The following is a 12,562-nucleotide window of genomic DNA, read 5'->3' on the forward strand; positions in this document are numbered from 1 at the left end:
CCGCGGCGTCTGGCCCCGCGGTCCGCGCTGCTGGGGGCGCGGGCGGGGTCGGGGGTTGCCGGGCGGCCGCTGCCCGTGCGCCTCGAGTCCGCGTTCCGGGCCCCGGGCGGCCGGCGAGCATGGAGGAGAAGTACCTGCCGGAGCTGATGGCGGAAAAGGACTCCCTGGACCCCTCCTTCACGCACGCTCTGCGGCTGGTGAACCAAGGTGAGGGCGCGCCCGCCGTTAACTGCCGGCCCTCGGCGGTTTGGGGCCAGGGGACGGAGGGTCGGGGACTGGGTGGAAGTACAGGGAGCTTTGGGGGACGCAACTGTGGGGGCTGACTGGAAGTAGACATCGGGGAGACGGGAGGGTCCCGGGTAGCAATCCGGCGACATTTGGATGGGACCTGGGAGGATGTGGGACACCTGGGGGGAAGACCGAGATGCGCATTTGGGGGACTTGGGAAGGAAGGAGAAGGCTGGGGCATATGGATGAGACTTGAAGGAGACCTTTGGGGACTCAGGGATACCCAGGGGAAACTTCTGGATGGGGGACGGGGAAGATCTGAGGGCTTTGTTGGAGAGGAGATTGAATTATCTCATTGGAGGGGGGACTCAGGGAACTAGGGAGTTTGGTTTGTCTAAGGAACTGGAGAAAGAGCTGGAGAAAAAATGGAAGGACTTGAGGGAATCAGATGCAGAAGAGGTGAAGGGAACAGGTGCTTGAATTGTTCGTGAAGTTTGGGGACCTTGGAAGAGGTTTGGGATCAGACCCCAGCACTCAGAGGAGAAGAACCCAGCGGTCTCAGGGGAAGAGCCCAGTTTTCTCTGCCAGCCTCTGTTTCTCCTATATTCAAACTCCAAGAGCCTCAGCCCTGCAGTCTGCCCTCCTTGGGGGTGGGCGGCTCATGCCAAGCCTCGCCCGCTGGCCCTCGGAAAAGTGAGTGGGAGAGAAAAGACTGGCAAAAAACCCCTTTTCTTGGTTTGCCTGCCCTCTCTTTGGGAAGCACTGGGTGGGTGACCCTCATTGGTGGCTGACTTGAGGTTCAGAACATTGGTGAAGGAGTCTTTGTCATTTTCACATTACTCCAACCAGCTCAGGGTGTGAAAGGTCCTGAGAAGTACTAGACCCTGGGGATAAGAGGGATTTATGGAGACACCCTACCCAGGACATACTCCCCTGGCTTGCTTTTCTCCTCTGGCTTCCTGAATAATCTGCTGAGATGGATGGTAAATTAAGCCTTTCTTCCTGGGAGCAGTCCTCTACTCCTAGATCTGGAATAATGTTTCAGATGAAGATGGGTTTGGGGGCCACTGGCATGTTTTTTCTCTGGGAAATGGCAGAAATATTATCCGGTCGGATCTCTTACCTTTTGCATGAATCACTTTGTGCAGTGACAGTCTGAGGTTCCCTAGATGAATCGTGTCTGCTGCTCTTAATGCTGGCCCTGGCTCTTTTATTGTTGGAAGTGAAAGATGAGGCAGACATATTCTATTTGTATATAGATACCTATATTTTAAAATAGCGACCTCCGATATTTGCCTATTGCAACCAGTTCTTTGGAGTAGGATGTGTGTGTGTGTTGTCGACTGATGGTGGTGGTGGAGAGACTCTTACTGTTCCCAAGAATTTGAGCATATTTGAATTGTTGAGCAGAAATAGGTTTACAGAGCTCCCCCATTTTATTTTAATTACATGCTTATTTTTCTTTCTTTAATAAAATAAGCTTCTGAAAAAGTAATGGGCACGCGTTCCTAAATTAAGGAAAAGGAATTTGAGTTTTATTGCCATGCTCTTCTGAACAGTTCTACAGTTAGGTTTGTACTCTTTGCTCTTCATGATTTACATATATCTTTTGTTGCCTGCTGGGCTGTCATCTCTGTGAAAGAAATTTCTTTGTACATTGTGTGAAATCAGTGGCATTAGAAATATTCTGGACTATGGAATCAAGTGCATTTTTCTTAATAAAGAAGCCGAATCAAAGTTATGTTCTGCTCAATTAAGGAAGCAGTTTAACTAAAAGTGTGGCGAGTTATCTTATTTTAAAAGTCAGAATTATTTTCTGTGCCATGTTGTCATAGTATTGTGTTGCTAACACATTCAAAATTCTTTTGGTTTCTGTGTTTTCACTAGTGTTAATGACTTGTAGTTACTTGAAACATATTTATTGGGGAAATGTTCCCATTTAGTATTTTTTAGATGTTAAACTTGATTACCTTTCCATCAAAAATGAAATACATTTCTCAACATGGGAAGGAAGAAAGAGGTGTTACTCAGATGTTTGTATTACTGTTAATTTAGATGACTTCAGCCTAAAATGATTTTCTCTTAAAGCACAGGCTCATATCCAGAATGCAGAACTTTATCATTTAAAATATTAATTATGCTCTATTATATAATTCCAAAATGACAAGTGCCTTTCCAAAACATAGTGTCTTAAGTCTGAAATTAAGTGATTGTGAGGAAGCTTTGATTTTAAATCCGATAACCATCTTGTTATTTGCTGTATAGGAAAGCTTTTTATTCTTGTTTCTCTATCTTTGTGACTATTTGCCTCTAAGGAAACTATTTTTTCAGAGGTTATTCTGAATCTTGGCGCTGGAATTGGTATTCCTGCACTAAACTGTACAGTGATGATGGGTCAGCATTACAAACCTTTATTTTATTGTAGCGTGACACATAATGGCTATATTGTATGGTTAATACATCCGAAGGCTAACAGTACCTTATGTTTGCACGGTATTTGAAAGTTTCCAAGGCACTAGTTTCATCCTCATACTTGTATCCCTTGAGGCAGATATTGGTGTCTCCATTTTTCAGGGAGGGAGCTGAAGACCCTAGCTGTATAAGCTTATAGGCAGCTGAGATTTATTTGAACTGAAGTCTTAGGTCTCTAAGGCCATTGTTCTTTCTACTTACGCCTTCCCAAAAAGATGGAGTGAAACACTTCTCACATGCTGATTTAAAACCTTGCAAAAATTATAATTAATGTCATTATTTCTGGTTGACTTAAATGTAAGAGAAATAATATGTTTCCTTTAGGAAGACTTATCCTGATTTTTTTTTAAAGTTTCTTTCCCTAGTTGTCTTCTTTGAAGAAGCAGACATTCTGGTAGAGTTATCTTACAGGATTTTAATGGTCAGACCAAGAGGCACTTTTGAATTAAAGCCCTCCTGTGACCAGTATATAAGCTTAATAATCAACACATTACAATAATGAAACAGTTTATAAATGAGGTATAGTCATCTTTTAAAAATTCAGTATTTGTAAACATTGATCAATTTCCTAGCTGAAGTACTTTTTTTCTAATAATCTTTAAGTAAGAACTTGAGCTAGGATGACATCAAGAGGTACACTCCTATCTAGTGTAGGATGGCTTTTATACTTTTTGCAGACTTGTGTTTTGTGGTGGGCATTAGTTACTGATTTTATTTTTATTTTCCCAGGATAACTGGTTCTCTTTCCCTCAGACCCCCAAATATTGAATTTGTTTCTCTAACAAAAGTAGTGGGTCCTGTGTACTTGATGTTAAAACTCAAAAAAAATAGGCTTTAGTGCTCTTCCCTCCGCCCTCCCCCAAACCCCCCACTGGTACCTGTAGGGTGAATTGATATTGCAGTTTCTTGCCAGGGACGTTAATTGGAGATGAAAGTAGTGTTGCATATTTTATATTATATTTGCTAGTAAGGGATGTGCTGACTCTTACTAAAAAACATCTTCAGAAATGTCCTGTGCATTATAATTTAATCCAGCCCTCCGATAGATATTGGTTTGGATGGTTTTCAATCCAAGCCAAGTAACCATTAAATAAGATTATATAACACTATATTTTTAATTATCTGGTATAATGTATGGATTGGTGGCTGGTGCACTGCCAAGTTATATTTAGTTGTTGGTTATAAGAGGAAATGGAACAGAGGATTCAATATTAAGGTGGTCTATTTGTGTCCAGATTGATAAAGTTTTTTGTTGGTATTTCAAAATATTTTTCATAGTATATCAATTTCTCAAATATCAGGCCTCTTAGCATGACTTAGGATATATGTGGGAGATGCAGATGTATTAAGGGAGGATCATTTCTTTACCTTATGTGCATCTCTTTGAAATCCACAAAACCTGATGGTTTAAAATTTCATTTTGGGGGACTCCTTTTGGAAAATATTTCTGATTTTCTTGAATGATGTCAGAGCTGTAAAGTGAGAGAGTAAGAATGAGAGTTGCAGAATTATATTTAGGTGAGGTGCCTTCGTGCTGTAGTGTCTAAGTCTCTGCTTCCTCTAGAAGAGGATATGGTTATTTGGTTTTTAGTTTCTAATTGTTTTTCTTTGGCTTTTCACCTTTTTTGTTTGTTTGTAAAATGAATGGGATGACTCACAGTTTCAGATAAACCATTTCTGAGTTCTGTATAGTGTATTATGAATCAAAGTGATGTAGTGATTGTATGTTACAATGTTTTGGTATTTGGACGTTAGTGATGTGCTTATTGAAAACCTGCTATGCCAGTTATTTGTGCTGGGTCCCAGGGATAAAGAGGAGAGCCACAGTCCCTCCACCCCTGAGAAGCTCTGGGTTAGTTTGAGATTGAGTTTTAAGTTTATTGGATGGTTTAGATTTCCTAAATCAGTGTATGGACATTTTCGAGGCACTTTTCTGTGCCAGGTCATGTTTGTAATCTTAGTACAGGTAACAGCCCAGAGATGGAGAGGTTATTAGCCCAATTTTTCAGTTGTAGAAACCGAGACTCTGACAACTAAAGTGACTTGCTCAAGGTGACATACTAATAAAATGTCAGAGTGAAGGTTCAAGCCTTGTTCTTTTCCATGTCTGTTGTTATTTTCACCATACCATACTGACCCTCAGAGGTATGAACAGTTATTGGTCAAACTGTGATGGCACAATTAGTTAACGACAGAAGGAGAATGTAAACCTGGGCCTTTAGGTAATGTGCAGTTCATTATTTTCTTTAGCCTGTACTAAATTGGAAGATAAACTATGGAACATAAATTTTCATACTTCACCCTTCAGTCTGCTCTAAGATATCTCCTCTGACCACTTCCCTTTCTCCAAAATGGGTTAGATTGCCCATTTTTTGGTCTCTCACAGCACTGGGTGCTTACCTCTTAGGGTGTGATCTTGTTTGGATCTCTTTGTCTCCCCTGGTACACTGTGACCTTCTTGGGAGGCAGGGCCTCATCTTTCATCTGTTTGTATCTTTGGCACCTAGCATGATTCTTGGCACATAGCCCTTGGGAACTCCGGTCTTCCTTTCAATGTTATGTTTTAATCATCATACAGGTAGAAGAATTAGAAACTATATTTGGAGTTCAGCAGTCAGTAAAGAAAGAGCTTTGCTCCTTAACACTTTGGAGCACCTGAATTGGGGGTCGGGATGAAGTCTGTAACAGCTCTGCATATATCAGTGGAAGAAGGTTTTGAGTGAAATGCAGTGTTAAGCATAAGAACATCCCAGTGCTCTTTAAATGTGGTAGAACAGTAGGGGGTCCTTCTTTAGAAGATAATGAGAAGGATCTGTCAGATCTGTTTTGAATTAGATGTTTATTTACTTTTATTTTTTCTTAAGGAACTTATTAAGCCAGTGCACTCTAATACAATTAGCTCTCCTCTAAACTCCTAATGAGATTTCTTACTACAGATTAAAAACAAAATTTTGGAGGCCCTTGTCACATGCCAAATAAGCCTTTTTACCTGAAGGAGTTAATCTTCAATATAGATGCAAAAGGTAAACCAAAGCCAAAGGAACAGTTGAAATTGCAAATTGAATGCCAACATCAACTTCAATATCAAAAGACCCATTTGCCTGTGTCACCAGTCCCACCGAGTGAAGATAGAATGGCTTACATTTTTTTACCAAAACAATAGAACTAGGGTGTTCCTTAGCATTGGGGATAATGATTATAACAAAGGCTACCAAATTGAGGGCCTCTTCAGTGCCAGGTGCTTTCTGTGCATTATCTCTCATCCCCACAAGATCTTGCAAGGTAGGTGGTTTTTCTCCCCTGCCTACTTCCTTTGTTTTTTTCCCAAATGAGGCCTCAAAAATATAACATAATTCGCCCAGTCAAGGTGCATAGCTTGTAAGTTAAAATTTCAGGCTGAAATTTTTAATCTCTCATCCCCACAAGATCTTGCAAGGTAGGAGGTTTTTCTCCCCTCCTACTTCCTTTGTTTTTTTCCCAAATGAGGCCTCAAAAATATAATTCGCCCAGTCAAGGTACATAGCTTATAAGTTAAAATTTCAGGCTGAAATTTTTAATCAAGTCTGCAGTGTTTTGATAAGATACTTTAAGAAAAGAGATAAAAGGACAGAACTCAACATTGTTGTTTTTAAGTAAAAGTTTCATTATAGCAGAAGCCTCTTAAGAATTTTTTTTACTGGTGATGAATTTTTTAAAAGAGATTCCTGAAAATGTGTTTTACCAAAAAGGCAAGCTCACTTTTTTTCCTGTGTTCTCCAGCAATATTTTTCAGTCTTCAGTAGGCATCAAGGTAAGGATTTTTAATTATGTATATATTTCAACGGTCAAAGAGAAAATAGAAAAACATTCTGTATAGGGAGTTTGTAAGTGAAATTGTTGGTAAAGTTCTTTCTCAAAGAGGTGCAGAGCTCCTTTTATTTTAATACTTTGTTTATCACAGAAACAGTTGGTCGAGAGTATGGTATCAGGGATTTGTAGTCAGTTTACGGTATATTTAGAAATTCTCCATTCTCTAAATATAGGGTCAAAGAAGAAAAAAGTGTCAAGAAAATACAAAAATACAGTCCTACTGGTAATGGTTTTGGCTTTCTGGAAAAGTGGAATATGTTTAAATACACTTGCCTTGCAGTTGCTAGTAATAATAATAGCTATCATTTATCAAGAACCTTTTCTGGTTTATATGCTTTATGTACGTTATTTCATTTAATTTTTCTGGCAGTCTTAAAAGAGTAAATCATTTTACCGTATTTTACAGCTGAGAGAACTGAGGTCAGGAAGGTCAGATAATTTGCCCAAGATCACACTGCTAGTAGGTGGTGAACCAGGATTCAGAGCTTTGTCTAACCAACTCCAAGACCCTATGCAGTTTACCTATGAGCACCAGGTAGAAGCTTTCGCCATGTCTGGCTTTACATGTTTAACTTTTGTAAGGAATTGCTATTATGCAGCTCTTCAAGTTAAATGCCTGGTATTGGATGGGTGATCTGGTGAGCAGGGCAATTGCATACTGTGCAGAGGGACAGGCAGTGTCATGGCAAAATGGCATCAGAACTGTCTGACAAAGACGAGCCTGGTTAGTCTAGTGGATGGCATTTACTTGGGAAACAGCGTTACTGAACAAAGGGACAAGCTGGTGCAGAAAGAGCCATGTGATTAGGGGAGGTGACCACTTTCTAATCTGTGACCTTGTGCAAATTACTTGATTTCTTGGAACCCCAGTTTCCCCATCTGTAAAATTGAGGACCTTGTGCCTTTGTGGGGTTGCCATTTTAAATATAAGTACAGTGTCTAACACACAATAGGTGCTTAATAAACATTACCTTCTATTTTTGTAGAATGCTCTGAGACAGATGAGTGCATATTGGCATCACTTTCCAAACATAAAGTATATAATAATAATTTAATACATAAATCATGCAGTTTCATTTTTTAGGGTAATTTTATGTTATTAGAATGATTTTAGTTTCCCAACCCTGGAAATATTGAAGGAGAAATTCATTCTTTAGGAAGCTTCTTTCGTTAATATCGTGTCCAAAATTAGCAGCAGCTCTGATTGATTTTTATTATGCTATTCGAGGTACAGCACCTGAAGCTTAAATTAACAAATGAAGCTTCCATAAACAGTTTTATGACTGCACATCTTAAAACACGTCTGGACACTCAGCAGCCTCTCTCCACAAGCACAAGATATCTTACTCTGAATTGGTAAGCTGTAAATTTCCGTAATTTTTCACATTTCCATAATTTTTCACCAATCAGCCCCTGCTGGTATTTTAAGGATTTTAAAAGGTGTTCTAGCATATTATTGATGTTCTTTCTGGGTATGATAAAGGGCATAAATATGTGAGATTACTCTTTTTGATCTTTCTTTTAGCTATAAATCTTACACTTGGGGTCACTGTTGGTTTGAGCTCCTATGGAGAAATTGTAATGAAGAGGAGAAGGGGCAGTTTTCATTCTCATCATTTTTCCTTATTCTTCCCCCTTCTGTATTTATACCACTTGTGCTCTGCTTTTCCTCCACTAGATGGCGCTCCACATAGCTAGGTTACCCTCTTTGTCCACACTGATAGCTGCTTCTGAACTGAAACGAGTTGATCAACAAACTTGCATTGCATTGCTTTTGGTTTTCATGCACTGATATTACTTTTTCATATTTCTAATATCTTAAGAAGCATACTTTCTAATCAATATTTTCATAAAACCATAACTTGTTTTTATTTTGTAGCCACCATTTCTTGAGTGCCTCAGCTGTGCCCCATACTGTTGCTAGGTTCCTTTTCACACATTTCTTCATTTAATCCTGGCGACTGCCATGTGAATTTAGTTTTGCTGTTCTTGTTCTACAGGTAAAGAAATGGAGGTTAGAGGGATTTATAACTTGTTCCGGGTCATGCAGCTAACTTACAGAGATCATTGTGCCATAAAGAAAAAATATTCTGAAAGTATTGAATTGAAAGCTTTCTCAAAGAAAGTGTTAGGTTAGTCTAACTTAGGGCTACTACTGGCCATTATAATCTGTTATTTTGGGGTAGGAGGTTATAGTCCTCATAGTTAATTTTCACTGGAGTATATAACTCAAACTCTTTGATTTGCATAAGGAAGCAAACAGTAGTAACAAAAGATTTGTCAGCTGGTGTGGAAATTCCTTCTTCCTCTTGCTTTCTGTTGTCTACTGACTTGAGTGGGCTGGGGGACTTTTGATCAGTACCAGGTACAAGACATGGGAAGAATTTTGGACAAAGCCACGATTCCATTTTTAAATAATTTTTAGCAGGGCTGAATACCATATGAGAGTCTTCAGGACTTTAAAAATTTATACTGTTGAGGTTTCTTCCATTTTATTCATACATTCAGCAAACATTTGTTGAACTGCTAAATTGCACTATGTGTTCTGGACTGTGACTTTGCCTCTCTGGGCCTTGGATCCCTCATTCATCTGCACATGGCAGTGATGCCGCCCCTTTGGTCATCATTAACATGTAATGACAGCGATTTCATATTTGTTTAGTTTTACTACAAATTTTTAAAATGAGAATATAATTATTGTATCTGAGATTATTACACATTTATATATTTCTGTTCCTCATGTGTTATCTTTTATAACTGAATTCTATACCTCAGCTCTTGGTTATCTGTCAGTGCAGTGGATTATCTGCCCCTGCACTGGTAGATGATTTTTTTTAAAGGCTGGTTTCTCCTACCACCTGTGCCTCTTCTGTCCTTGCTTTCAGTTTGTGTGTGCTAAGAAAATACTAACAGACGTAAAACACTTAGAAAAGTCTCTCTCACCTTTGTTTGCCTACCATGTATACACTACAGTTAATTGAAAATGATACTGAAATCAGACCGTGTGGTAAAAAAGAGTAAAGACTTAGTCTTAGACAAACCTGGGTTCGTATCTCAGCTCTGCCACTTCTTTGTGTTGTTACCTTGGATACATTAAACTCTCTTAGCCTCAGTTCCATGTCTGGAAAGTGTTAATTGAAGAAAAAATAAGCTAAATCCCCTTTGGAGTTTTTATGGGGTTTAAAGGAGATATGTGTGAAGAGTTATTTAGTGTCATGCCTGGCATATAATACATACAGGGTAAATAGTTGCTGCTGCCATTGTCTTCATCATTATATCATCACCATATTTTATCTAATAATTTGTAATCCAGTGGGGGAGATAAACATGTAGACAGAACAATTTTAAGAATGTGTTAAGTGCTGTGGTAGAAGAATGCATGGAGGTTTGGGGGGCTTGGAGAATGACATCTCTCGCTTATCTCAGGACCACGATTGGCTTTCTCGAGGAGTCTTGTTCAAAGAGGTATTAGCAAGATACAGACATCATTGCAAGGCAGGGGAAACAACTTGGGCAATGATACATAACTTGTTTGACTCCTCCAGATTATTAATTCCATCTCTTGTATGTTTCTAATATCTTGATATTCCTACTTATCAGACAAACTTGGGTTCCAACAAGTATTGTGGTTATTTGTTTATCTGCCTCCTCTCTTCCTCCACCCTGCCATTGTTAAGACCTTTATTTCTTCTTCTTGGCATTAAAAAATTTATTTGGAAACAATTTTAAACTTACAGAAGAGTTAAAAGAATAGTGCTATGAACTCCTGTATATCTGTTTGCCTGGATTCACCAATTAAAATTTTGTCACATTTCCTTGGTTATTCTAAGTATATGTGTATTTTCATGAGTCATTGGAGACTAAGGTACATGTATTATGACTCTTTACCCTTAAACACCTAAATACCTCTGCACGTATTTCCTAAAAATAAGGGCCTTTTCTTTTATAACTGCAGTACAATGATCAGAATTAGGAAGCTTAACAATGATACAGTACTGTTATCTAATCTATAGTTCATATGCTGATTTCACTTGTTCCAGTTTTGTCTTTTATAGGATCCCATTCCAGATTACACATTGCATTTAGTTGTCAAGTCTCTTTGGTATTTAGCTTGGAATAGCTCTTCCGTTTCCCTTTGCCTTTCATGATAGGTGTTTTGGAAAACTATTATAGGCCAGGTTTTTGCAGAATGTCCCTCAATTTAGGTTGTCTGATGTTTCCTTAAAATTAGATTCATGTTATGTACTCTTTTGGCAGGAATGCCACTGAGGTAATGATGTGTCTTTCTTAGTCTGTCATACCAGGGGCACATAATGTCAATGTCACTTTATCCTATTTTGGTGATGTTAAGTTTGATCACTTGATTAAGGTGGTTCCAGTTTTCTTCACTGTAAAAAGAGAGAAAATAGTTTTTCCTTTTGTAATTAATTGATATTTTTGTGGGAAGGTACTTTGAGACTATGTAAATAATCCTGTTTTTCATTAAACTCTCACAAATTTTGGCATCCATTAATGTTTCTTACCTGAATTATTACTATGATGGTTGTAAATTGGTAATTTTCTAACTCAGTCATTCCATCTACACTTACTGGCTGGTATTCTACTGAAAAGGGACATCCCCTCCCCTCCGCTCCCCTTCCTGTCCCTCTCCCCCTTCTCTCTTTCTATCTTATCTATCTTACCTGTGTTATTAATATAAATTCATGGATTTTTCTTTAATTCAATGGGCTATAATCCTTTACTGTCACTATATAAATTGAAGCTCAAATTGTCCCAGGTTTGGCTTGGTGGTCCTTTGCCCTGGCTCCTGCGTCCTTTTGACAGGATCATCTCATATGTTTTTTGAGGTTTTTTTTTCTTTCTTTCTAACAGGCTCATCTTGTACTTGCTGTGCCCTGTTGCTGGAATCAGCCATTTCTTCTAAGGTGCCCTGGTTTCTTTTAGTGTAGAATGCTATTTGGAAACCAAGATCTGGGTTGCTGTGTGTCATTGCTTGTAGGCCCTTTCCTCAGACAGCTGGGCAATACATAGGTATCTGTGGCTGTATCTTCATTTTCTATTTGAAGTGGTAAGCCTAGGACCAGCAAACTTTTTCTGTAAAAGCCAGAGAAGAAATAATAGCTGAGATGTGCATTCTACTCAACCTCTGCTATTGTAGCAGACAGGCAGCCATAGATGGGATACAAATGAATGAGAATGGTTGTGTTCCAGTAAAACTTGATAAAAACAGGCAATGTGTTGGATTTGGCCGTGGGCTGTAATCTGTCTACCCCTCCCTGCTCTCAGTTTAGCAACTAGGGATCAGGCTTTATTACCAATATGGTAAAAAAAAAAAAAAAAATTATTTTTTTTACCAATGCCATCCACTATAGGGGCAGAATAGGGGCACTAAAAGTTATTTTATGAATGAATTAATGATAATTGTGGGCTGACTGGGCATGGTGGCTCCCACCTGTTATCTCAACACTTTTGGAGGCTGAGGCAGGAGGATTGCTTGAGGTCAGGAGTTTGAGACCAGCCTGAGCAACATAGCAAAATTCTGTCTCTACAAAAAATAAAAATAAAAATCAGCTGGGTATGATGGCTTGTGCCTGTAGTTTCAGCTACTCAGGAAGCTGAGGTAGGAGGATCACTTGAGCCCAGGAGTTGGAGGTTACAGTGAGCTATGATGATCGTGCCACTGCACTCCAGTCTCTATGACAGAGTGAGAGACCCTGTCTCAAAAAAGAAACTATGGTAATTGTGGGCTGTTTCTATTGCAGACCATTCATTTCTCTCATAAGAATCTTTTGGACATCAGTGTCTTGTGACTTACCAATTTGTTGTGTATCGGGGGTTTGCGACATCCCCAATAAAGATAGGGGTCCCCTGGCAGACTGTGTTGCAAGAGATGAATGAAACAAAGACACAGAAACAGAAATAATATTTAAGAAAGCGGGGAAATCAGGGGACCACCAGCACTCTGGTGCCAAGGTGGTGACAACTGAAGCCCAGCACTTGCTTTTTATTTTCT

The 12,562-nt window shown here is 39.2% G+C and overlaps 1 protein-coding gene across 1 annotated transcript in view; it reads left to right on the top strand.

The window, feature by feature from the left end:
* Nucleotides 1–8: 8 nt before the first annotated feature.
* KHDRBS3 (KH domain containing, RNA binding, signal transduction associated 3) overlaps nucleotides 9–12,562 on the top strand; it is a 180,766-nt gene continuing 168,212 nt past the window's right edge. The window contains exon 1 of the mRNA XM_012647978.1: nucleotides 9–207. Within this exon, the coding sequence (XP_012503432.1) occupies nucleotides 120–207 (88 nt within the window). The 5' untranslated portion in view covers nucleotides 9–119. The remainder of the gene's footprint in view (nucleotides 208–12,562) is intronic.

The sequence above is a fragment of the Propithecus coquereli genome, unplaced genomic scaffold (assembly GCF_000956105.1).
Source record: "Propithecus coquereli isolate 6110/MARCELLA unplaced genomic scaffold, Pcoq_1.0 Scaffold28, whole genome shotgun sequence".
In the NCBI taxonomy this organism is placed as follows: Eukaryota; Metazoa; Chordata; class Mammalia; order Primates; family Indriidae; genus Propithecus; species Propithecus coquereli.